This window comes from Balaenoptera ricei, chromosome 10 (assembly GCF_028023285.1).
Source record: "Balaenoptera ricei isolate mBalRic1 chromosome 10, mBalRic1.hap2, whole genome shotgun sequence".
Classification (NCBI taxonomy): Eukaryota; Metazoa; Chordata; class Mammalia; order Artiodactyla; family Balaenopteridae; genus Balaenoptera; species Balaenoptera ricei.
In genome coordinates, this window is record NC_082648.1 from 43,330,784 (window position 1) to 43,357,633 (window position 26,850).

At 36.8% G+C, this 26,850-nt stretch overlaps 1 protein-coding gene and 1 long non-coding RNA gene across 6 annotated transcripts in view; one reads left to right on the plus strand and one right to left on the minus strand.

Moving 5' to 3' along the window:
• Window positions 1-24: 24 nt before the first annotated feature.
• On the plus strand, window positions 25-12,142 carry LOC132373197 (uncharacterized). The gene is made up of 3 exons (XR_009505368.1): window positions 25-166; window positions 374-505; window positions 9,485-12,142. It is a non-coding gene; the product is annotated as an uncharacterized LOC132373197 (long non-coding RNA).
• Window positions 5,350-26,850, minus strand: part of TFCP2 (transcription factor CP2) — a 51,942-nt gene continuing 30,441 nt past the window's right edge. For 4 of the 5 annotated variants that reach the window (XM_059935905.1, XM_059935906.1, XM_059935904.1 and 1 more), the window contains exons 3-16: window positions 22,628-22,779; window positions 22,006-22,082; window positions 20,993-21,098; window positions 17,872-17,978; window positions 16,677-16,829; window positions 15,841-15,951; window positions 14,856-14,944; window positions 12,916-12,964; window positions 12,416-12,509; window positions 11,462-11,552; window positions 9,495-9,619; window positions 8,917-9,059; window positions 7,220-7,271; window positions 5,350-6,812 (exon numbers count right to left, since the gene is read on the minus strand). In XM_059935905.1, coding sequence (XP_059791888.1) covers window positions 6,775-6,812; window positions 7,220-7,271; window positions 8,917-9,059; window positions 9,495-9,619; window positions 11,462-11,552; window positions 12,416-12,509; window positions 12,916-12,964; window positions 14,856-14,944; window positions 15,841-15,951; window positions 16,677-16,829; window positions 17,872-17,978; window positions 20,993-21,098; window positions 22,006-22,082; window positions 22,628-22,779 — 1,387 coding nt within the window. In that variant the 3' untranslated portion in view covers window positions 5,350-6,774. The remainder of the gene's footprint in view (window positions 6,813-7,219; window positions 7,272-8,916; window positions 9,060-9,494; window positions 9,620-11,461; window positions 11,553-12,415; window positions 12,510-12,915; window positions 12,965-14,855; window positions 14,945-15,840; window positions 15,952-16,676; window positions 16,830-17,871; window positions 17,979-20,992; window positions 21,099-22,005; window positions 22,083-22,627; window positions 22,780-26,850) is intronic. The other variant, XM_059935907.1, reaches the window with a different exon arrangement.

A 26,850-nucleotide genomic window follows, 5' to 3' on the forward strand; every position in this document is an offset into this window, starting at 1 on the left:
AGCGGCATGCCGGGAGTTGGAGGCGGCTACCAGCGCAAAGCCGAAACTCGCCCGCAAAGAGGCTCAGGAGGGGGTGAGTCCGCTGCAGCGGACCCTGGGAAAGCGAGTTGACGCCACTGCAGCCTTTTGAAGAGGAAAAGCGGAGACCCTCAGCTACAGATCTTCGGTGACTAAACAAATTCTCCTCTATAACTCCCCTTTTCCTTTCGCCAGGCCCACACTCCCATGCCTAAGGAACTTAATCCCCCTTATCCTTGCTCAGGGGATCTAAGTCTTAAGCAGCATGATGTGCTGCAGCCTGCCCAAGGTATAAAGAAAATACAAGCAATGCAGAGTAATCTCAGTATATATTGATGGATTGTTTTCTTTCCAGAAATTTCTTACATGACTTCTGATCTTCACAACTGTGCAATCCATTTTTAAAACGGGAAAAAGACTCAGAAATCAGAAGTTGTACGTCGAGTCGCTTATTCACCATATTTCATTGTCTTGATAGCATCACTAGGTAAGTTATTACAATGGTGCCAGTTCGCCCATTACTTCCCTGTGCCTTGGCTTCCTCATCTGCAAAATGGGGATAAAAGTATGTATCTCATAGGGTTTTGTGGAGATTAGTTAGTAGTATAAAATGTTTGCAACACAGTGCAATGTGTTTTTCCTGGACACACAGAAATCAAAAAGGAAGAGAAGACCCCAGACTCTGTAGAATCAGTGGGCTGAGTAACGAAAATACAGCCTAAAGGCCATGCTGCGTAGGCTAAAAGTGTTTCATATGCCTACACATCTAGAATTTGAGCAGTCATGGAAATTTGTCAGAGTATCATCAGCCTCAATGCCAAGCTTTGTTGGTTAATGACACCAAACTAGAAGATAGCAAAGTTAGGCACATCCTTTGAGGAGACAGCAGAATCCAATTTGGCAGTAAGCTCTAGATCAGTCAAAAAGATCGTCTGGACTTACAAACATCACAACTACTTATCAACAGAGTCGCTTATTCACCATATTTCATTGTCTTGATAGAATCACTAGGTAAATTAAGCTTAAGTGCAGTAGAACAGAAGATACAAGGAAAAGTGAAAAGAAATGCTAATATTATTAATATGTAAATTATAACAATGGACATCTAATTCTAAATGTGACTGCTTTGTTCCAGACCATGCATAATTCATGGATGGGTGGGTTTTAGGGACAAAAAAGTCAAGTAGGAAGAAAAGACAGATGATCAAGAACAACAGATGAAGATGAAAACCAAAGGTCAGATTTTATGTCCTGGGCAGTGTTTATACGTCTGTCTTGCAGTCATGTCTACATGTAAAGGTGATCTTGTAGTCAATAGTATCCTAAATTTATTAAGCAACTGAATAAGTACATTACGTACAAAATAAAACTGCTTTATACTCATTATCCTTTGTAATCTCCCTAACAACCCTATGAATTAAGCATTATCTCCTTTTTAAGATGAGAAAGTTAAGGTTTAAGAGATTATTTTGTCCAAGGTCACATCCAGGAAGAGCAAGATCTGGGATTTGAACAGAGGCTTATCTGACACCAAAGTATGTACTGCATCAACTACTCTTTAATAAATAAAGATAAAGAGTACACTCTCCAGGGAGGTTGAAAATGAATAGATCAGAGGATACTATGTGCTGAGCTTCTTAGAGAAAAAGAGTTAAGTAAAATCTAAGCCATTGCATGTACTTCCCTGGTGGTCCAGTGGTTAAGAATCCCCCTGCCAATGCAGGGGACACGGGTTCTATCCCTGGTCAGGGAACTAAGATCCCTCGTGCCGCGGAGCAGCTAAGCCTGCATGCCACAACTAATGAGCCTGCGTGCCACAACTAGAGAGAAGCCCATGCACTGCAAGGAAGAGCCCACATGCCGCAATGAAAGATCCCACCTGCCACAACTAAGACCTGATGCAGCCAAAAAATAAACAAATAAATATTAAAAAAAATTTTTTTTTTAAATCTAAGCCATTGTATTTGTTTTTCTGATAGGGAATTTGTAGATTTAGCCCTGAAGTTGTATGTTACTTTACTAATTTACATTTAATTAGAATCCAGATCTAGAGAGACAGGCACCTCTTCGTGACTAATTCCACACTAATCAAAAGAGATCAATAGAGCAAATCTGGGAAAAAGACAGGGCCACAGCAATTTAAAAGCACAAAAAATCGAAGAAGCTATGTGTTTTATCAAGGAAGGTTTCAAAAAAGACACACAAATTGATCTATATATGTGCATAACACACACAAAAACCCTATTAAAAAAGCAAAATAACAACCAGGTTTGAGGGAGTAGAGTGCAAGGGTGAGTTTAGAGAGGTCAAGCTTAATAAGCTTAAAAAAGGTGAATGAAGTCTGAAGTAAAGTTATAAAGATGTCTAGGGAAAGATATTAACTAAACCCTTAAATGAAAAATTAGACATTAGAACTCAGAAAGAGGGGATTCCCTGGCAGTCCAGTGGTTAGGACTCTGTGCTCTCACTGTGAAGGGCCTGGGTTCAATTCCTGGTCGGGGAACTAAGATCCCAAAAGCCACACAGCACAGCCAAAAAAAAAAAAAAAAAAGAACTCAGGAAGAAAACAAGAATCTGTAGTGATTAAAATGAGGAATGTGTATCTCATCTTATGCAAATATATGAAAACACAGATTCACAAGATAAACTGGTTATTACTCATGTCCCAAAAGATCCCATATAATACAAAATAGTACAATAATACAATAGTATTTTTTAAATAGCAAGTTCCTTTATAAAATTGACTTTAACCCAATTGAAAATTTTAATTCATTTACAACTTTTAAATCTCTGAATTTGAGAATGCAAATGCTAGACTTCGTTGCAATTTCCAAATTAATTTGTTGAACAGGCCAGAATTCATAAGGAACAATACAGAGGAGATCTGGAAGTGAAGAGGAAAGATGTGGAAAAAGGAAGGAAGTAGAAATAGATGGAAGTTTAAGGTCAAAGGCAAAATACAAAGTCATTAAAGAAGCATAGAGGAGAAATAAAGTATTAACAAAACAGAAAACAAGTGCTGATGGCATTAACCTCACATCACATAGGGCATCTTTCTTCCTCATTTAAGTCTTGGAGTTTGTATAATGAAACAATAATTTAATCACAAACTAAAAATAAATATTCTAGCAGGAAAAGCCTTAGGTCGCGACTAAGAAAATAGAGCATTTTTAGGAGAAGCAGAAGAATGAAGCAGGATTACTTTACACGAATTAGTATATAAAAAGATGCAGCTAGGTGGGGCATTTGTGCCATTCCTGCTGAGACTGGAGTTCTCATGACAGAGCAGCAGAGGCCATAACAGATCAAATTCCCATAGAGGAACCATCCATGGCCAAGTAAGACAACTAAAGATTCAGAAAAATGATAAAAAGGCTCAACTACAGCTCTCTGGTCCCAAGTTATCTGGAATTGTTAGGTACTGGCCAGAGAAAAAAGCTTCAGCGAAGGAGGAGAAACTCGGTCTTGTTTTCAAATATTTGCACCTGAAATTTGTGTTACTTTCCAAACTGAATGCTGAAGCTTCAGTCAATCCTTCATGGTAGTTTGAAGATAGCCCAAATCTCTGCAGCAACCCTATACGAAAGACTTTCTCAGGAAACTTGGAGATACAAAGTGTTTTCAGAACACTCTTTCATTAGGCCTAAATGAGAAATGGCTAGGCTCATTATGCCAAGCCTTCTTCACTCGCCATGCTCCTCCAACTCACAGTGGAGAGATCATGCTCTGCCCCTCACAATGTACCCAGTGCCTGACAGTCAGTGCCTGACTTCCAGGAATCACGTCTGCCCCCTCAAGAGAACCTCACCTTCTCAGGTCTTTCAGACTCTACTTACTTGTCTTGTATCTGTCGTACTGTAATCTCTTTCCAGACAAGATGACCACCCCCATTTCCCCTCCCTTTAAGTGGCGTCTTAAATAAATCATATATGTGGGCAAACATTCTTATTATTGGGGCATAATATTGGACAATCTTATTACTTAATAGCCACATTTTACATAGTGACTGGTATTCAGTCCTTAAGAGTTCTGCAGTGACCCTTTTACTTCCCAGTGACTCCCTTTTAACTATCAAGTCTTTATACAATAGATTCTTCTAGATGGAACCTATTATACTTCAAGGAAACAGTACAGACAATGCTAAGTTAAACAGGATGCTACTCCGCTTCTCAGGAGGGCCTAAAATGTAACCATTCTCCTTCTCATATACCCTCACTCTAATGGAAACAATAAACCATCTCCTTTATTTTAAATATCAACCATCACATGGTTAAAGAGGCAAAATCCAGCAAATTTTACTTTTAGGAATATATCTTAGAGATACACGCAAAAAACTTATGAGAATACGTGTTTAAATGGGCTTAACCTAAATGGCATCCATAAGGAATGGCCATTTTTTTTTTTCCAAAAGAATGTCAAACTATAAATCCTAACATAGAAAGATGTTCAAGACATATTAAACATAAAAAGAAAACTGCAGATCATTAGTACTACATGAGCCCGTCTGGGTGTGTGTGTGTGTGTGTGTGTGTGTGTGAGAGAGAGAGAGAGGGAGGGAAAGAGAAAAACTTTTTTGCAATGGCTACCTCTACAGAGTGGGACAAGGATAAGTAAGTTATACCTTTCTTTATTGTTTGAATTTATCACTTTGTGTATTACTTTCATTATGAAAAAGCTAGTTTAAAATTTTCATTTAACTGCAAGGTTCAATAGTGAACAAATGCAATTTTTTAAAGCAAGTTGAATAATTACAATGTTCTATCATTACACCAATTCTTATCAATTATATAGCATTAGCACTATAAATATTTGTTTGAAGCTAAAGAAAGCCTAAGAGATTTTCTAGTTAATTTGAGGATCTATGATTACAAACTTATATAAATTCATTTCTATATAAATTTGAAAACTACTCTTAAAAAACCCTCTATCTCCAAGTAAAAATTAGTAAATGTAAATTTATAGTAAATATATTAATAGAATTCTGTGTATCATTTACAGTAAACAAGAGTCACAGATTCAGATTTAGAAGGGACCGTAAAAGTCCAACCCTCCCAGCCTAACATTCAGAAAGAATTGGAATAAATAAATAAATAAAAATAAAAAATAGCAGCCTGCTGGGGAGAGAGCTGACTTCCCTGAAGCTGGGAACCAGTCCTAGGAACATAATACAATTAGAAATGTCCCCCAAAAATGGGGACATCTGGTAATCAGTCACTAAAAAAGTATTTTGGCCTAATATGTCAAGTTGTCCAGGTCGATTTTAAACAAGTCATTTGACTTAATTTTCTAGTTTCAAAATTTTCAATTTCTTTCAAACCAAAAGAAAACAGACCATGTTGAAGGTTGATTTTAATGAACGAAAATCTCTGTATAAAAACATTTAAACTTTATCAAATGCTTTAAAAATACACACACAGATCCAAATCTAATACAGAATCTTCTGAACATTATCATTTTTCACCTCAGCATAACATGTAGAGGGATTTCTGGATAAAACTTTACATGTGAAAAAAGACCCATAGTCTTACACATGCACACACACACAAGAGCACACAATCACAATCAGGAAGAACTAAAGTATATGGTAAGAATGCAAACAGGATGGGAATGAATTTCTTGTAAAGCTTATATAAAAGAACGCTACATGAGTAAAAGAACTTTCTATACCAAGAGAAGATGCAGAGAGGGGAAAGAGAAAGCAGAGGTTAGTCTAACTCAATAAATAGTTTGAGAAGGTCATTCAAGAACAATGAATTTGGGGAGTTACAGATAATCCCTAGTTTTCACCACCTCAAATTCTGTGAATCTGATAACTGATGATGCTTTGAAAGTGTCTCTGTTTTCATTTTTTTGTAGGTCTTGATTTGTTCATCATTATTTAGGTGTGGTTTGTCCCTTTTGGTGTTAATTCCTCAGTTCTCGCTCAGTGTTATATCCAATTCACCAGAAGAGCCACAGTAAGAAACGGTGGCAAGCACAGAGGACTGCAAGGGTGGCAGTCACGGATGGCAGTTAATAAGAGCCAGACGGCCTGGGTTTGCATTTCAGTGTCACTAGCTGCTAGCTGCCTGTTTCTCAGCAAGCTCCTCGGCCACTCTATGTCTCCATGTCCTCACCTTCAGTTAGGGATCATTATTACCTACTTCATATAGGGCTAGTGAGAGGATTTAAACAAGATAATCCATTTAAAGAATTTATCACACTGCCTGACACAACTAAATGTGCAATAAATGTTACCTAAAGTTACTATTAGTCATAGAATTACAGGGGAATCCAAAGAAGAATTTTCTTCTTTCTCCGTATTTCTCTTTAATGAGGTTTTCAGGGGCAAAAAAAGGTTGAGGATCTAGTCTTATGAATATAGATGTTTGCTTTTATGTTAGAAAAAAAAATTACATGGCTCCATATCAAAAAATTTAATTTAACATCTTTTCCATTAAACATCACACAATCCTCATCATCATTATGCCCTACGCACACCCTAAATGAGGTGGTTTCTATTGATATTCAACAACGATAGGGTCCAGAAATTTTAAATAAGAAATAGCTGCAGAAACGCATGTTGGGCAGTAATCTGTGGGTGCCCTAAGAGCCTGGGCCAACACAGATGCCTGCGATTCTGCCTCCAAGGCCTGGACACAGTCAGATGGGTCAGGTTCCTGCAGCCCTTCAAAGCTCCATTTGCGACCCCCTTCAAGAGGGGAGTTCCCAATAGGTGAAAGCAGCAGCAGCCACTGAGGATGGAATGCCCCACACCTACTTCAGTATGATATGATAGCTATCACTGGTTTCTGCTGTAAAAAAAAAAAGAAAAAAGAATAATCTTTAGTTACCTCTAAAACACAGCAGGAGAAAAATATATGTGGTAAGGTTCTTTAGAGAAAGAAAAAACAGAAGGACAAAGGGCAGTATACTTAATTATCACAGAATACTTGTAATAAATATGCATTATAAGAATAACATGCCTCCGTTTCATCCTTTGTCCATGGAAGGTGGAAGAAAATGGCAGGAAGTCATCAGTTACACTTTGTCTACTCTAATAATGGCAAGAAGCCAATTCATAAAAAGGAACAATCTCTAATAATGTCACTTTCTTTACCTCAAATATGGCAGTTAATACTTTCCCTCTCGCCTCAAAGAAGTACTATAAAAAAACCCTCAAACTCCTTCGAGAAAGGCATTTGTCTTACTTCTTCATTACCTTTCATTGTGTCCAGAATAAAACAGGCTTCTTCCTGAAAGTTCTGTATCATCTGAAAAAAGCAAGAAATTTTGCTGATTATTAAAACCTGGGTTTGCTATATTTATTTTGCCTGTGTGTTTTTTAATTATATTAGATAGAAGTGAAGAATAATCCTTTGTTTTGTTTTCTCTCCTATTTAGTTTTCAAAAGCTTTACAAGCTAAGCATTCTAAAACAGCTTTCTTAAAATTCGAGTGTGCATTTTCCTGGGCTAACCCCAAGACTTTCCAAGGGGCACACAGATACAGATAGGCTCATATGGGAGGAATTAAACTTCCATATCTGTTCTTTCCTAAAACCATCTGAGAACCTCTTCAGTTCTCCTTTCCCACTTCCCTTCTCAAACTCCCTTTTCCCATTTTATAAAATAAAGGCAAGAGTTTCACCCTCCTGAAATCCTATGAAGATGCACTGCCCTGGGGTATAAAAGCCTCCAGGATGCAAAAGTGTAATTGCAAATGGGAACTCAAATGACTGGGTAATAAAGTCTTATTTTCAATTCTTTCCTTTCACCAGAATTGAAGTGATCTAATCACAAATTGTCAAATGACAGATGATTCAAAATAATTTTTGATAATATCACCTAGCAATTTTTGGCACATAACTCAGAAGTTAAAAAAAAAAATCCAGCAATGCTGTTATAGCAAACTCCATCCATTCCTGTCTATCAATTTATATGAAACAGATTCCACAGCACTTATATCTAGGGGAAAAAAAACAGGATGGAATTGATGCTGAACTCTATTTCATTCTAGCAATCAATAGGCAGTACTTATCTATCGATGAATTAATTGTCTGTGGGAGAGAGGGTACGGAATCGAGTAATCCCATCCATCTCATTAATAGATGCACTTTTATTGTATTTTATTTTATTTATTTATTTTTGGCCACACCATACGGCTTGCAGGATCTCAGTTCCCTGACCGAGGATTGAACCCCAGGCCCTGGCAGTGAAAGCTGAGAATCCTAACTACTAGGCTACCAGGGAACTCCCTAGATGCACTAATGCATTAATACATTTTTTCTTAATGTTTAATAATTACTTATCAAAACATATAATACATTTATGTTATTTTAATCCATTGTATAATTATGGTGATAATTCTATTCAGAAGAGATATTTTTTACTTTTATTGAAGCAAATTTTTGTTTTAAAGAAATATGGTAGGATAATTAATAAAAGATATTCAAGCATAAAAGTAGGTTATGGTAAGATGAAATTCTATGGGGGAAGTGAATGAAAATACGAGTTTAAGGAAGCAGAGAAATGATATAAAAATTCTGTTAAAAAAGTATATTCATGTATTTTTTTAAACAGATGACAGTATTAAATTACTCTTGTATTTAGGTTACATGGAATATAGCTAGAGTAGTGAAGTAATCATTTCATTTTTAAATGTCATATAATATGCCCAGAAATGACATCTTTTGCAACTATTTAAACTTAAAACAAAAAATTTTAAGTCAACTTAAAAATGTGCAAGGGGATACACAGTTTTAAAAAATCATTGTAGGAGGTAATAAGCAAACAAAAACATTTGAAAACCTCTTGTCTTAGAAAACAGAGCACTCTGCCCCAGCAGAACGGCTCCTGCTCCTGTCATATGCCCAGACAAATCATTGTCATCTGGTGATTCAGCTGTGCTGAAAATCTACCTCATCACTAATGAGCACGTGGATTCCTGTTGGCCCCTGCTTGTAGATCTGGCTGATCTGGCAAGGGGAAATGCTGAAAAGCTGAGCAATTTTTTCTGTCAGTTCAACAGCTGTCAGTTCTTCTAGGTAGATGGCATGGTAAACTGCAAAAAGGAGAAAGCAAAGGCAGTCAGTACAGAGTGTCTCTGGTCTTAAATGTAATCTGATCACTAGGAATGCCCACTTTTCTGAAGGACTCAGAGGCAGACTGCCTGAATTGAAATCCCAGCTCAACCACTCCCTAGCTGTGTGACCTGGGGCAAGTTACTTAACATCCCTAAGCCTCATCTCCCTCATCGAAATGTTGGCAAGAGCAATAAAATCTACTGCAAAGAGGAAACACCAGTTGTAAAAATTAAAACATGTAAAAGTGCTGAGAATAGTGCCCGGCATATATTAGGAACTCAATAAACATCAGCAATTACCATTACTTCGAGCAAATGCTGAATCTGCTGTTTGATAAATTCCCATCACACATGCTCATAAGCCATCTCTTCGTTTTTCCTCGTATCTGCCCTGGCCTGTCCAGAACGACCTACCGAAGAAAGTACCGTTTGAGTCTCCATCCTCGTGCTTCTGCTGCTGTTGCTGCTGCTGTTGCTGCTGCTCCCTCAGCTGCAAGGACTCCTGACAAACGTAAATGGTTAGCCTTGGGCGCACCATCCTAGGGAGGAAAAAACAAAAGCTGTTACTCAAATTCTTCACGGTGAGCACATTTTAAGGAAGAACTTGTGTGTCTACATCAATGCTATAGAGCAGGGGTTGAAAACTGGCAGCCCTTGAGCCAGTGCAGCTCATTTGCTCTGTTTTATTAGCTCCCCACTGATTGTGTGTGTGTGTGTGTGTTTAACTGAATTCATTCCAACAGAAGCCCTCATATAAACCTCTGGTTCTCCTTGAAAAATCAGATCTGGTGATCCAAGGCCCTCATTCTTACAAAACACCCAATCAGCTGTTCTACTTGCGTGGTGCATGCGTTCTTCAGTACACCCCAGACTTGACTGTCACTCAGTTACATGTGGTCTCTGTAGTCATTTGAGTTTGTAACGTTTGATGTAAAGGTTAGAAAGATTCAAAATGTGTGAGCCACTGTTTTGTGGGTCAGTTAAAGACATACCTTCTATTGATACTTAAAAGTACCAATACGATAAACTAGAAAATCTTATTTCCCTCATTATCTTCTCCTAAGCATCTTTAGCCTTCTGTTCTTTCTTCTTAGACAACAATATTGAATTACCTCTTGCTCTGATCATCTTATTCCTTCCTATTTCTAAATGCTCTGTAGGTAATACTTTTTTTTTTATAAATTTATTTATTTTTGGCTGTGTTGGGTTTTCGCTGCTGCGCGCGGGCTTTCTCTAGTTGCGGCGAGCATGGGCTACGCTTCGTTGCAGTATGCGGGTTTCTCATTGTGGTGGCTTCTCATTGCGGAGCATGGGCTCTAGACACGCGGGCTTCAGTAGTTGCGGCACGCGGGCTCAGTAGTTGTGGCTCACGGGCTCTAGAGCACAGGCTCAGTAATTGTGGCACACGAGCTTAGTTGCTCCACGGCCTGTGGGATCTTCCCAGACCAGGGATCGAACCCATGTCCCCTGCATTGGCAGGCTGACTCTCAACCACTGCGCCACCAGGGAAGCCCCTCTGTAGGTAATACTTTTAAAAATGAAAGATCCATTCTTTTCCTCCCAGTCATCAACCCTTGAATTTCACCTCTTTCCTTAAAAGTTTCCAACTTGATTCAATTATCTCTTGTAATATACACAAACACAAATACTTCACAATCTGTTTCATTATTTAGTCACTGATTTGGTTCTATGGCACTGACCTGTATGTTTTTTCCATCAATATTACTACTTCCTATTTTAAACTGTAAATCCCAGAGACTAGAAATTCCTCTGTATTACATGTAATATTTGTAAGCAGACACTTAAGCAATTCCTACCGAAACTTAAGAATAATCTCTTCTCTAATAAAACTCAGTTCAGGACCTTTGCACCCACTGTTTCTCCTGCATAGAATGTTCTTCCCTCATGACTCCAAAGCTTCCGTCCTTCTCATAACTCAGTTTAAATGCCCCCTCCTCAGAGAGGTCTTTCCTGACTATATTCTGAGTACTCTGTAGGCCACAACCTTGTTTTTGTTTATTTGTTTGTTTTGTTTTCCTTTGAAATACTTATCACTATTCAAAATACTTATAGTTTATAATCTTTATCTCTCTCCCCATCAGAAAGCTCATCAATGTATCACCAAAGCCTAATGGCTCATAACAGGGACAATGGATATTTAATTGAATGAAAAAAGCTAATGAAAAATGGAATATCATGAGGAATTCCTTGGATCAAGTACAGGAAAAGATACTTTTCATCTTTATTTGGCACATAGCTGGCATTCAAAAAGAATGTTTCGACAAGATGTATTTAGCTGTACAAAAAGTATTGTGAAGAGTCCCTGAATCCAAATCCATTTGAAATCCAGCCCCACTGATATTTTAACACTAATTACATACCGGCCTTTTAATGCATTAAAAAGTCTGATTCCATCTGCAGGGCCACAGATTTGAATCACATCATCTCTAGTTAGTTTCAATAAATCTGCCCCTGGAATAAATATAAGAAAATGGGTGATAAAGGCAAAGATTCTCCTTGTTAATGACTTAAAATGGACTCTGTTACAAGGACACCTCATTACTAGTATGCTACAGTCATCATCTCTTGCGTGGCATATAAGGTCCTCCATGACCTGGCCCCTGCATCCTCTCCCACCTCCATTCCCACCCAATTAACTTATTCATTTAACCCGATGCTTTCATCCTGCTGATCACACCTAATGAGCAAGTTGTTCCTCCTGCCTGAAATATCCTTCCACTGTCTGACCAACAGGCTCTTCCTCAGCCCTCAAGATTTACCTCACGCATCACACATCACACATGTTCCCAAACTCCAGACCCTTACACTTATCTATTGCATCACAACTATTTGTTTACCTTTTTCAGGGTTTTATTTTGATTTGGGTTTTCTTTGATACTAGATGGTGACTGATCAGGAAATATGCCTTATCCATGTGTGTATTCCTACCATACCTGGTACACAGAAGGTGCTAATAAATAAGAGTGGAATATGCAAAGAAAACATAATATAGTGATATCAAGGGGAAAATTTCCGACTACCTGCAATGCTCCTTGATAAAATACTTTATGGATAATATATTTTAAAGTATTGTATAGAATAAATATTTTATTATTAAAATGAGTTTAAACTAAGAGGTCTTTCTTTTTTGAGCATTTCACAGCACAGCTGCAGCTGGTGAGAAAGTCTGAAGGGTTCAATGAAATTCATTTAATCAGAAAAATGCATTAAGATCTCCCCCCCTCTACACACAAAACAACACAGGGATACCAGGAGGCCCTGGAATGTCAAGGAAATCCCATGCTGGGGAAAACAAAGGGACAAGCAAATTTAACCTGAGAAGTTTGTAAAAAGCCTTGTGAACGTGGAAAAACGGTTTCGATGCAACCACTGCTGAGCCTCCTGAGGTGTGGTTGTTGGCAAGAGGTTCTGAAAGAGGGAAAGCATTTTTTTTTGTAACTAAATAGACTCAACTTTAAAAAGGTAAACGTTACATCATTAGGTAACAACAGCCAAATACACCCACATTCAGACAGGCTGAGTTTGCTTGGAAGTTGTTTATACATCAGTCTTCTTTCTCTAACCATGCAAGATATCCATGGAATTCCATCCTTATCTTCCCCACTAGACTGAAAGTTCCTTAAATACAGCACAGTATCTGGTTCAGGCCAAAATTCAATAAATGTTTGCTTAGTGAATGAATGAATAATACTCCCTAAAAGTTGGGCATTTCTACTGAATCACAGTCACCAAAGTATTATTAGACATTAGACTATTAGACTATAATAACTGACATTTATATACTATAATAACTGACATTTAACTTTAGACTTACATCTGTGACTGGAGGGGGTGGCTCTGGCTGGTGATTTGGTGAACCATTTCTAAAGAAACATTTAAAATGAAAGGATGAGTTCATGACACATACTAGGGTTCATCGCCTCATTCTTCATCATCATAAGTCTTAAGCTAGAGATTTAAGGGAATCTGTGCTATCTCATAAAACATTCTTACTCTTGGATCCAATACTTCTATTATCTATTATTTTAGCATAAAGACTTTTGTGTGTTGGGGGGGTAGCAGCAGAAACTATGTCATTTTTTATTATTGAAGAAATTGAAAAAAATACCAAAATTCCAGTAAGTTGGGACTGATTAGATAAATTATGCCATAAATAATACTTAACATAAGCTTATTAGAATGTAAACTAAAAATATCAGAATATAAAAGTAATCAATATATTACTACTGTATGAAGTGTATAAATATACACACAAACAGATACAGGAAAAAATTAGAATAAAAAGTATACAATGCAATGTGATCACATACTTTTATAATAAAAAGCACTTAATAATTATTTTTAAAATAGCTTCAAAAATTAGTGCTAATTGTGATCCAAGGGTTATCTCCACAGCCTTGATCTTCCCCTATACTTCCTTTTGCTCTACAGATTGTCTCTCTTCCCTAATGATTACTTCTTTTATGGGAGAAAAATTTGAGCCTAAGAATGAACTACATGACAAAGAGAAGAAAATTTTAAAACTCTTAAATTCTATATAATATTTTAAATTGCCTATAAGTAGACTGCATAATCCATAGGTTGGTAACAGATTTTTCTTTCAAAGAAGATCTTTTTCTTTTTTTTTTTTATTTTGGCCTTAGCTGCAAAATTCAAATTCAGTAATCAAATTTAGTAATTAATTTATCTCAGGGCCCTAGTTATCTATCTATTTTTTCTACAATTTCTACCTAGTTTTATTCTTAACTGTTACATTTTGAATATTTAAGCTACTTTTTTTTTTTTTTTTTTTTTTTTGACCGCACTGCATGGCCTGTGGGATTCTAGTTCCCGACCAGGGATTGAACCCGTGCCCCTGCGGTGGAAGCACAGAGTCCCAGCCACTGGACCGCCAGAGACTTCCCTAAGCAACCTTAATTAAATACTTTCAGAAGTAGGATGAACATAGAGCCTAAATAAATTCAAAAACGAACATTACAACCAAACAATATACTCACACATTTCACAACCTAACTATTTCAAATTTCAATATGACCTATGTAGAATATGTGTTAAATGCTGGAACTATAAGACAACTTTCTTTAACTGGAGTAGGCATCTATACCAACTTTCAATTATCTCTGACGGTAAAACACAATAAGACTAAATGCATCCCACAGATAATTCCAAAACTTCATTTTAGCTCTCATCTTCACCTTCTTCCCCCAATTATCAAAGATTCATAATAATTAGGTGTTGGGATCATTCTTAGTAAGTAACCAAACAGATTTTACTGTTTGCACAACTGTGTTTCAATTCCCAACGACCACTCTGATCAGGAAGTGAAATAACCTCAAGAGAAGCAGTAAGAGGGAGAAGGGAAAAACCCAGAAAATTCAGTCTCTGAATCACTAAAAACTGACCATAAATGCTGTTTTCTAATAGGGGGGGAAAGGGAATTCCCTGGAGGTCCAGAGGTTAGGACTCTGCGCTCTCACTGCCAAGGGCCGTAAGGGCAATGAAAAACTAAAATCCCATAAGCCTTGCGGCGCGGCCAAAGAAAATGAAAATAAAATAAATAAATAATGGGGGGGAAAAAGGCTACATAAAACTCTTTCAGTCTCTTTTGAAGATAATCCAAACCTCAGTTAATATGTAAGTCCATCAAAGACTGACCAAATAGAAGGTCTTATTGATTTGGAAAGATTTTGTTTATGGAGACATAACGAAAGAATACATATTTAGGACAAACACAAGCCAATTTCCCAGACTTACCCTTCCCCAAGAGAAAAACTGCTATGGGAACTGTTGAAGCCAGGTGATGGGGAATTATTGACATATGTGATCTCGGGCCATGGAGAACACTAAAAAACAAAGGACAACTTAGACACAGAAAGTACATTTGACTCTTTCTGTGTCAAAATTCCACAAAGATGTACTATTGTTACTCAAATAGCACATCTTTTTTTTTTTTTTTTTAATTTTATTGGAGTATAGTTGATTTACAATGTTGTGTTAGTTTCAGGTATACAGCAAAGTGAATCAGTTATACATATACATATATCCACTCTTTTTACGATTCTTTTCCCATATAGGCCATTACAGAATATTGAGTAGAGTTCCCTGTGCTATACAGTAGGTCCTTATTAGTTATCTATTTTTTATACAGTAGTGTGTATATGTCAATCCCAGTCTCCCAATTTATCCCTCCCCCCGCTTACCCCCTGGTAACCATAAGTTTGTTTTCTACATTTGTAACTCTATTTGTGTTTTGTAGATAAGTTCATTTGTCGAATAGCACATCTTGATTAGTAAATTTTAATTCCTCAGAGGCCCTCACAACTAAGAGGACAAGTTAGTTTTGACCAGACTGGAAGTGACGTTTCTTTTTTTTTAAATTGAAATATAATTGACATAAACATTGTATTAGTTTTAGGTATACAACATAATGATATATGTATACAGTTGACCCTTGAACAACACAGGTATTAGGAGCACCGTCTCCCCCTCCACAGTCAAAAATCCGGGCATAACTTGACAGTCAGCCCTTTGTATCTGCATCCTTGGATTCAACGAACTGCAAACCATGTAGTATTGTAGTACATATTTAGTGGGGAAAAAAAAAATCTATGTATAAATGAATCCATGCAGTTCAAACCTGTGTTGTTCAAGGGTCAACTGTATATTGCAAAATAATTGTATTTTTCTTTTAAGAGTAAAAAGTACTGATTGAAATTGTCACCAAAAGAAATCCTTTTACCTCTGTGAGTATAGTTGTCTCATAGGAAGGTTGATATTTCTCCTTCTCATGAGGCGTTCGTTTCTCCATTTTCTCCCTATCTGTTTTTTGTTTTCTGTCTGCACCTTTGGGCTAAAATGAGAAATATTTTGTTTCAAACTCACGTACTCACCCTTCGACTCAACAATATTACTTCTACGAACTTAAAATAGTCACATGTGAAACAAAAAGGTATGTACAATGAGGTAAAGACAAGAGCCATCATTACATCTAAGTCTGAAAATAGGATATTTAAATGTGTGATGGAGTTGAAAAAGAATAAGAGATCTATAGCTACAGACACGGAAAAATCTCTAAAGCACATAGTTAATTGAAAAAAGCAAGCTTCAAAACAATTCATATATATCAATCCCATTTATGTTTCAAAGAAAAGAAAATATGTGTATATCTAGGTACCTGTGTATATAAGAGCACAGAAGGGAACTAGAAAGATACATATGAAATTATTGACAGTGGTCACCTCTGGGGAGAGGCTGGGGAGTCAGGGTAAGAGTGGTAAAGGGGGACTTCAGGGTCATGCTCTGAATACTGCTGTATTAATGAATCTTTCGCAATGAGAAGATATTTATCCATATGATATCCATATGATCCCTTTTCCAAGTTCCCCTTCTCCCACGACCATCCGTATTTAAATTTCTTTACCGGGCATATCAGTAATTATTTCAATAACTCTAATTTAGGCTGAGCTTTCATAGTTTTTGAAAAAGGGACAAGTGGACTTTCTCACTTGGTGACTAATGTTGCAAATGAAAGATGAGAGAGAAAGTTCCAAGGGCCAGCACAGCGCCCAGGAGTACCTTGAAGACTTTGATCTGGCAGCTGGCTGAGTGTAAGTGCTCAGTATATTCCCCGTTCTCATTCTCCTTGAAGGTATCGATTTGTACTCGAAATGGCACTCCCTTCTCTCCACCATGTTTCCTCATAGTGAACTCTGTGCTAATACAATGCACCTGAAAAGAATACAACATCCAGCCAGGTTTCAGTACTGTTAGCTAGCCAAACCAGTCAGCAACATTTTTGGGGCAACTACTAACAGCAAAACCTTTAAACACCTACAAAAAAACTTTTACTCTCTTTTTGATCATGAAGAATTTACACTCTCATGAGGAAATGAGGAAAACTTAAATGATTTACAAATGCAAACACAGTAAATGGACAGATCTAATGTTAACAAAAAGCTACTGTGAGGAATTCATTAATTGTTTCAGAAAAGACAGAGTTAACATAAAAGAGAAATGGTTTCTGTTAGTAAAACTTTCCTGAACTTTAAGGTAGATTTTAGAAATCACAGGCACCATCCATGCTGGGAAAACAGTAAATATGAAAGCTCACAAGCAATAGGAAGAAAAAGGTTTGCTAGGCTACTGCATAAAGTCCAAGATCTTGGTAATCTTAATAGTGGAATCTTGGTTGACCAAATACTAGCTTGGGTAAGTTATTTTCTCTAAGCCTCAAGGACTGTTCTCACAACACAGGATTATTTTTGAAAGTCTTAAATAAAATCATGTATAAAAAGTATTTACTTAACACAATGACTACCTGATGAGAAGTGCTCAAACTATTGGCTATCATACAAATAAACTCTAACAAATAAGACTTTTCAAGCAATCTACCCAAAGGACATAATCAGATATGCAAATCAAATTCTAAGTATAAAGATATTCAAAATAACTTCTTGGATAATAGTGAAAAATTAGAACATTCTCAATGCTAAGTAATTGTTAGGTAAGTACATCCAAAGAATAAAATATTATGCAACCATTATGCAATACATCTCAAGTATTTTTGAGAGAAACAAATAAATAAATTGGGGAAATTAGAAGAGCAATTCAGAAACTCCTCATTGCTTTCAGGCACATGTTGAGTAAGTCTGCACTTGTTCAGAGATTCAACCCTGTAAAGATTTCAAATTCAACATGTTTTATCCTTTAAGAACCAAACTGGTAATAAGAGATCCTCTTCAAAACTGGAGCCCTACCTGCAGTGTCTTACCTGAATAAACACAGATGTCCTCTTTGCAGGGTCCCACAGGAACTCCACTGTATTTAGTTGGTTTGGATTAGCCCTAGGATCGATTATACCCACAGACATTGGGATATCTGAGAAACAAATGGTTATCATTGAACAATTCTGAGTGCTACTGGGTTTAAATAAGAAAGCACCGATTCTTATATTATTGGTCCCTAGTTACCAAGATTTTTGTGTATCATACCTTAAACCTTTTTTTGCCAATAAAAAGAGTTTGATTAGACCTAAAATTGACCTAAATACTTTCCTTTTGAGTATCTTTTTTCCATTTTAAAAAGTTTTTACAATAAGACAATTTAAAAGTAGTTTCCTTTTAGTTTGCCAAAATTGTATTTAAAGATAGATTTAGTCTACACACTGGCTCTAGTGTCATGAAAAATTTAATTTACAATCTGCTTCACTTACAGTTTTAAGGTTAGTATTACTGCTAGAAGTAAACTAAGAGGATTGTTATAGAAGGATAAAGCAGTGTCTGAATAAAGGCAGAAAGTGTTGTATCACAAATATAAGTGGGGAAAATTTAACGTAACAATTGATGCTGACTTATGAAGTCATCAAAGAATCCTATAACAGAGTGACACATCTTATTCTCAGGAGGGAAGAAAAATGAATGGGCTTTAGAACTTTGCTTTCCATTCCATATGGCATATATTTAAATATCATTCCCTGACTTCTATTAATATTCAAACTGGGGGATAAGGCCAGGCTGATATTTATTATCATAACTATGCTATAAGTTTTCTACTGTTTTAGTATCAATGATTCAAACAAGAAAGCATTAAGTGGGTCCCACTCCACAGCATTAGCTGTGTTGGATTTATCCTAAAGCCAGTTTATCAAATGGATATCAAGATATCTGTAGGAGAACCAGTGTTTTCTCAGATAAAAACAGTAGTACTTAGATTTGTTTAACAACTATGCTTACCAATAGGAGGTAACAACCAGTAAGAGATCAAAGACACAGATGCCAGAATTAAAAGTACATTCATGAAGAGAGGCTGCATGTGTGTTTGTAAAGATCCTTCCCTTTATGATTTAAGAAAAACAAATTCTTTTTTGTTTTATTCACTAGTTTGTTGTATTTTTAGATTCCACATATAAGTGATATCATACAGCATTTGTCTTTCCCTATCTGACTTATTTCACTTAGCATAATGACCTCCAAGTCCATCCATGTTGCTGCAAATGGTAAAATTTCGTTCTTTTTTATGGCTAATATTCCATTGTGTGTATATGTGTATAAATATATATATGTATGTGTGTGTGTGTGTGTGTGTGTGTGTGTATATATATATATATATATATATATATATATATATATATATATATATCTCACATCTTTTTTATCCATTTATCTGTTGATGGACACTTAGGTTGCTTCCATATGTTGGCAATTGTAAATAATGCTGCTATGAACATTGGGGTGCATGTATCTTTTTGAATTGTTTTTGTTTCTTTTGGATATATACCCAGGAGTGGAATTGCTGGGTCATATGGTAGTTCTATTTTTAGTTTTTTGAGAAACCTCCATACTGTTTTCCACAGTGGCTGTACCAACTTACATTCCCACAACAGTGCACAAGGGTTCCCAAAAACAAGGAAATTGTGGCACATGCTACTATATGTATGAATCTTGAGATTATGGTAACTGAAATAACCCAATCACAAAAAAGACAAATACTGAATGACTTCACTTATCTGAGGCACCTACAGTAGTCACGTTCATACAGACAAAAAGTAGAATGGTGGTTACTAGGGACTGGGGAGAGGAGGGAATGGGAAGTTATTGTTTCATGGGTACAGAGTTTCAGTTTTGCAAGATGAAAAAAGTTCTAGAGATGGATGGTAGTGATGGTTGCACAACAATGTGAATGTACTTAATGCAACTGAAATGTACACTTAAAAATGGTTAAAATGGTAAATTTTATGTTACGTATATTTTACCACAACTAAATTTAAAAAACAAAAACAAAAAATCACCCTCAAGTTATGGATGCAATTGTTACAGAACTGAAGTGTCTACACTTTCAACTTCAGTTTTGGAATCATTATACCAGTAATTTCTTTTTTTTTTTTTTATTTAAACATCTTTATTGAAGTATAATTGCCTTACAATGGTGTGTTAGCTTCTGCTTTATAACAAAGTTAATCAGTTATACATATACAATATGTTCCCATATCTCTTCCCTCTTGCATCTCCCTCCCTCCCACCCTCCCCATCCCACCCCTCTAGGTGGTCACAAAGCACCGACCTGATCTCCCTGTGCTATGCGGCTGCTTCCCACTAGCTATCTATTTTATATTTGGTAGTGTATATATGTCCATGACACTCTCTCACCCTGTCACATCTCACCCCACCCCCTCCCCATATCCTCAAGTCCATTCTCTAGTAGGTCTGTGTCTTTATTCCCGTCTTGCCACTAGGTTCTTCATGGCCTTTTTTTTTTTTTTTTTTTTTCCTTAGATTCCATATATATGTGTTAGCATACTGTATTTGTTTTTCTCTTTCTGACTTACTTCACTCTGTATGACAGACTCTAACTCCATCCACCACCAGTAATTTCTTATGCTTAATCAATAACCACTTCTAGGTTCATGGTAATTGAGCCCCTGGAGCATTTTGTTTTTTTTTTTTTTTTTCAAATTATTTGTACTGTTTTTTTTGTTTGTTTTTTTTTTTTTTTTTTAAATTTATTTATTATTTATTTATTATTTATTTTTGGCTGTGTTGGGTCTTCGTTTCTGCGCGAGGGCTTTCTCCAGTTGCGGCAAGCGGGGACCACTCTTCATCGCGGTGCGCGGGCCTCTCACTATCGCGGCCTCCCTTGTTGCGGAGCACAGGCTCCAGACGCGCAGGCTCAGCAATTGTGGCTCACGGGCCCAGCCGCTCCGCGGCATGTGGGATCCTCCCAGACCAGGGCTCGAACCCGTGTCTCCTGCATTGGCAGGCAGATTCTCAACCACTGCGCCACCAGGGAAGCCCCCCCCTGGAGCATTTTGAATCAAAGTAAACATCAAGGAAAGAAAACCAATTCTCGGACCATAGCTATAGGCATTTCCTGGGCAATAGATTCTCTTAACTTACCTATGTCAAGAATTCTATCTCCAGGTCGGTTCCACCTCCAGCCCTCCAGCTGCTGATGTTCAGTGTATTGTAGCCGTCTGTCATGGAACACGACACGGAATATACTCTAAAAGGAAGCAACAAAATCAAATGATAACGGGATCCCTTAAAAATCAGTGCTGACAAAGGAAAACTAGCAGGAGTCACCCCCAGTTGGTTTCCAGACACAACTTAAAATTATTTTTCTTAAGACCTGTTTTACTCTAAAACCCGCACCATACTGTATTTCAAAGCAAACTTTATAATTGCTCAAATATAATCTATATTATAGTTAACTAGTACCATATTTAAAACTTGGCTTAAACATCAGCCCTGATTGGTAACTAGGCATAAAGGACTCCATTGGAAGCATTTCTACATGCCTCTACTGTTTACCGTGTAATATCTGGCTCAGCTCTTCAGATACATATGAAAACCTCACCAAGTCCCCTGCTTGCTAACCCACCATACAACCTGTAAACATTGAGGGTAGGTAGGGGCTGTTTCCATCAACTTTCCTTTTGTGGAAGTGCCTATTAATATCCCTCTCATCATCTTCTACAGCAGCTGACCAAACTCCTCTGTCTCAATTATACTGTGAATTCATTACTGTCAGTCCAGACTAAGAAAACTGCTATTCATCAACAGTAGCTTCTGGTTTCTTTGCTACTAGACCAAGTATCCAAAGAGACACTGGAACGTCTCTAAAGATCTCAAGGAGGTTACTTTATTCCACCCAAAAAGAACTTCAATGAGCCATGAGACTCTCCTGACATGGAGTGCTAAGCTTTCTGTTTCTGCAGCTCTGAAAAATCCATGTGAATAGGTGGGCTCACTCTGACCCCAAAGAAGTAACACAACAGTTTACGACTCTGCTAGCAAACTGTAGCAGGTAAGAGATACCACCAAGCCCTTTCTGAAAGAAAAAATATTAATCAAAAAAGGGTCACTAAAAGGATATTATGGAGAGGAATGATTTACTTATTTTCTTTTACCTTCACCAACTTGCCATTAATTTCTGGAAGTTCTCCAAGTTTCCTATTGTCTAGCATTCGGATTTCATAAGACTGGCCTAGAACAAAAAGTAACTACATATTATACTCATCATAAATTAACTTCCCAAGATTCAGAAAGAATGAAATTCAGTTGGTTGAATATACAAGAGTATATAACATTATTAGTATTAGTAACAACCATAATCCTTTACTTTATGCTAGGCACAGTGCTAAGTGTTTTCATAAATTATATCATTTAATTGATACAATTCTCTAAGGTATTATCGATTCCAGTTTCACATATAAGGAAATTGAAACATAGAATTTAATCAACTTGTCCAAGGCCACACAAATGGTAAATAATAGAGCTGGATACAGTAATACTTCTCAGACAGTGACCAGTGGGGATGTCCAGGGAACATGGATTAGAAAGAGGGAGACTGGAACTAAAAATGGACAAGTAGACAAAAGAAACCAGTAATATATATCAAATACGACACTGAGGCTTTGACTTTAACAGGTCACACTAGACAGATGTACTTTTTACATATAACTGTACCTAATTAAATATCATGAATCCAGCAGGTCTGCAATAATACTAATGAATAACACCACATCTAACCTTGATTGAGATATGTCAGGGTTTCATCATGGAGTTTCACTGCTGGAGAGGTGGCAGCACAAAGCACGTATTGAAAAGGGAGGATTTTATTCTCATTATCTGGAGGCAAACTTGACTCTTCTTGCTTAAAAATGGGCAATGCTAGGACATCACTGAAATAAAACAAACAAATGACTTACTTTAACATCTGACAATGGTGTAAGAGCCAATTTATTACTGAAACCATTTAACTGCAATTTGCTTTGGAAAACCATAAACATTACACACCTTGGAGAAGTTTCTTCCTAACCATTCAGTTCAGATTACCTGCTGTAATATCCCTCTGACCACAACAATGTGGGCAATGACAGACATTCACTACTAAAACCACTTAAGTGTCCAAAGAGAGCGTTTCTAGGAATCATAGACAGGGGCTCCTAAAAGGGCTCTGAAAATTGTATGCAGAGTTCCCAAATGTCAAATTAGGACACTCAGTAATGTATTTCTTCCCAGAAAGGTACCAACTGCAGAATCTTTATAACCACATCAGCTCATCTACTCTAAGGATTAAAACAATAACCAAAATTCCAAGAAACCACATGAAAAGCACAAATCAATTACCGGTATATATTTCAAGGTCAGTTTGCATTCTGTGGAATACAGCTAATATTGATATATCCCTACCAGCTATCTCCTCCAAGAAAAAGCTTCTTGTACCTCTCAGTTTATCTAAACTTGCAAACCAAAGAGACACATCCAATGAATTCTAATATGTTGCTCATTCTTATGTGCTAAAGAGTACTGGACCAAGTTTGAAATCCTAGCTTTCAGTCTCTAGAACCTTTGGGCAAATCTTGGGCAAGCTCTCTTGAGTCTTCATTCCTTCATCTATAAAATGGGAACCACATTTGCTGCAAAGAGTAAATATATGAGAAAATATTTCAGAAACAATAAGGGGCTAAAATGGATGGAAAAGATTAGAAATAATATTCCCTCAGGGAGAGATATACCATGTTCCTGGATTGAAGAATCAACATTGTGAAAATGACTATACTACCCAAAGCAATCTGCAGATTCAATGCAATCCCTATCAAACTACCAATGGCATTTTCCACAGAACTAGAACAAAAAATTTCACAATTTGTATAGAAACACAAAAGACCCCGAAGAGCCAAAGCAATCTTGAGAAAGAAAAACGGAGCTGGAGGAATCAGGCTCCCTGACTTCAGACTATACTACAAAGCTACAGTAATCAAGACAGTATGGTACTGGCACAAAATCAGAAATATAGATCAATGGAACAGGATAGAAAGCCCAGAGATAAACCCACACACATATGGTCACCTTATTTTTGATAAAGGAGGCAAGAATATACAGTGGAGAAAAGACAGCCTCTTCCATAAGTGGTGCTGGGAAAACTGGACACCTACATGTAAAAGAATGAAATTAGAACACTCCCTAACACCATACACAAAAATAAACTCAAAATGGATTAAAGGCCTAAATGTAAGGCCAGACACTATCAAACTCTTAGAGGAAAACATAGGCAGAACACTCTATGACATAAATCACAGCAAGATCCTTTTTGACCCACCTTCTAGAGAAATGGAAATAAAAACAAAAACAAACAAATGGGACCTAATGAAACTTAAAAGCTTTTGCACAGCAAAGGAAACCATAAACAAGACGAAAAGACAACCCTCAGAATGGGAGAAAATATTTGCAAATGAAGCAACTGACAAAGGATTAATCTCCAAAATTTACAAGCAGCTCATGTAGCTCAATATCAAAAAAAACAAACAACCAATCCAAAAATGGGCAGAAGACCTGAATAGACATTTCTCCAAAGAAGATATACAGATGGCCAATAAACACATGAAAGAATGCTCAACATCACTAATCATTAGAGAAATGCAAATCAAAACTACAGTGAGGTATCACCTCACACCGGTCAGAATGGCCATCATCAAAAAATCTACAAACAATAAATGCTGGAGAGGGTGTGGAGAAAAGGGAACCCTCTTGCACTGTTGGTGGGAAGGTAAACTGATACAGCCACTACGGAGAACAGTATGGAGGTTACTTTAAAAACTAAAAATAGAACTACCATACGACCCAGCAATCCCACTACTGGGCATATACCCTGAGAAAACCATAATTCAAAAAGAGTCATGTACCACAATGTTCACTGCAGCTCTATTTACAATGGCCAGGACATGGAAGCAACCTAAGTGTCCACTGACAGATGAATGGATAAAGAAGATGTGGCACATATATACAATGGAATATTACTCAGCCATAAAAAGAAACGAAATTGAGATTTGTAGTGAGGTGGATGGAACTAGAGTCTGTCATACAGAGTTAAGTGAGTCAGAAAAACAAATGCCGTATGTTAACACATATATATGGAATCTAAAAAAAAAAAAAAAAAAAAAAAGGTTATGAAGAACCTAGGGGCAGGACAGGAATAAAGATGCAGACGTAGAGAATGGACTTGAGGACACGGGGAGAGGGAAGGGTAAGCTGGGACGAAGTGAGAGAGTGGCAAGGACATATATACACTACCAAATGTAAAATAGATAGCTAGTGGGAAGCAGCCACATAGCACTGGGAGATCAGGTTGGTGCTTTGTGACCACCTAGAGGGGTGGGATAGGGAGGCTGGAGGGAGACGCAAGAGGGAGGAGATATGGGGATATATGTATATGTATAGTTGATTCACTTTGTTATACAGGAGAAACTAACACACCATTGTAAAGCAATTATACTCCAATAAAGATGTTAAAAAATTTTTTTTTTTCCCCTCAGAAGTCCTAGCCATGGCTAGTAAGAAAGAATATTCTGGGCCCTGGAGACCAACTGTTGTGATCACCATTCAGTCCAGGTCAAACTTTAAAAGGATCTTAAGAGCTGTACCAAATTAAAGAGTATTTCAAATTATCTCAAGACATGCCACGAAATTCTCAAAATAAAATGTATTTTAATTTAAAAAATATGTACATATACTCACTAGAACAGTTAAAATGAAAAAGAATGACAACCCAAATGTTGGCAAGGATGTAGAGCAACTAGGACTCTGATACTTTGCCAGTAGGAATGTAAAGTGATACAACCGCTTTAGAAAAAGGTTAGGCAGTCTCTTACACGAGTAAACATGCATCTGCCCCTTGATCCAGCAATTCTACTCATATGTATTTATCTAAGAGAAATGAAAATATAAGACCAACCACAGACTTATACATGAATGTCCATAGCATAAAAGCAAAAACTGGAAAGAATCCAAATGTTCATAATTAAGAAAATGGATTACAAACTGTGGTATACTCATACAATGGAGTACTACTCAGCAAAACAAGGAATGCAACAAAATGGGTATCACAGACATGATACTGAACAAAAGAAGCCAGAAAAAAAGAATATATCATGCATGATCCCATTTATATGATGTTCTAAAACAGGCAAAATTAAGGAGAACAGTGGCTTGCTAGCAGGGCGGGGATTGACTTGGAAGGTATACAGGGAACTTCCTGGGGAGATAAAAGTGTTCTATATTATGTTTAGGTGTGTGGGTCACATGGTCTTAACTGTACAGCTGAAATTTGTGCATTTCAATCCATATAAATTTTACCTAAAAGAAAAAAATTATTGACTGGAGGATGGGAAATGGTATAAATGGTAAAAGAGTAGTAACATGTTGTAATTTTTAAAGCTGGGGGATAGATACAAGAGGGTTCATTACACTATTTTGTTTATATACGTTTGAAATTTTCTATAATGAAGTCTTTTTTTTAAATAGAAAAAATATGTATAGGCCACAGTGCACTTCCAGGTATAAAAGAAAGGCAACAGATACATAGCATAAAAAAAAAAAACTGAGATTCTAAAGGGTTAGAGGTCAGGGATCCAGTGATTCTTGTCAACATTCCCCACATTCAAAATGAAATACACTCAAACCTTTACCTGTAATTTAAATATTATGCTTATACCGTAAAACAAAGAGATCAAAATCAATTTTACTATCCACAGATGGAAAGGCATTCCTTATATGCACCTATATCCCTCAGCGGTCTACATTATCCCCAAACATTAGATTATAAGGTTATTACACTCAGGCAAAAACAACAATTGATAGAAGAGTGACTGCAATCATATGAATCATATATATAACATTATAAATTCTTATTGGAATATAAAACAAGCAGCAAATGTTCTGATTATTGACCTAAGAATACACATAGGTACAAT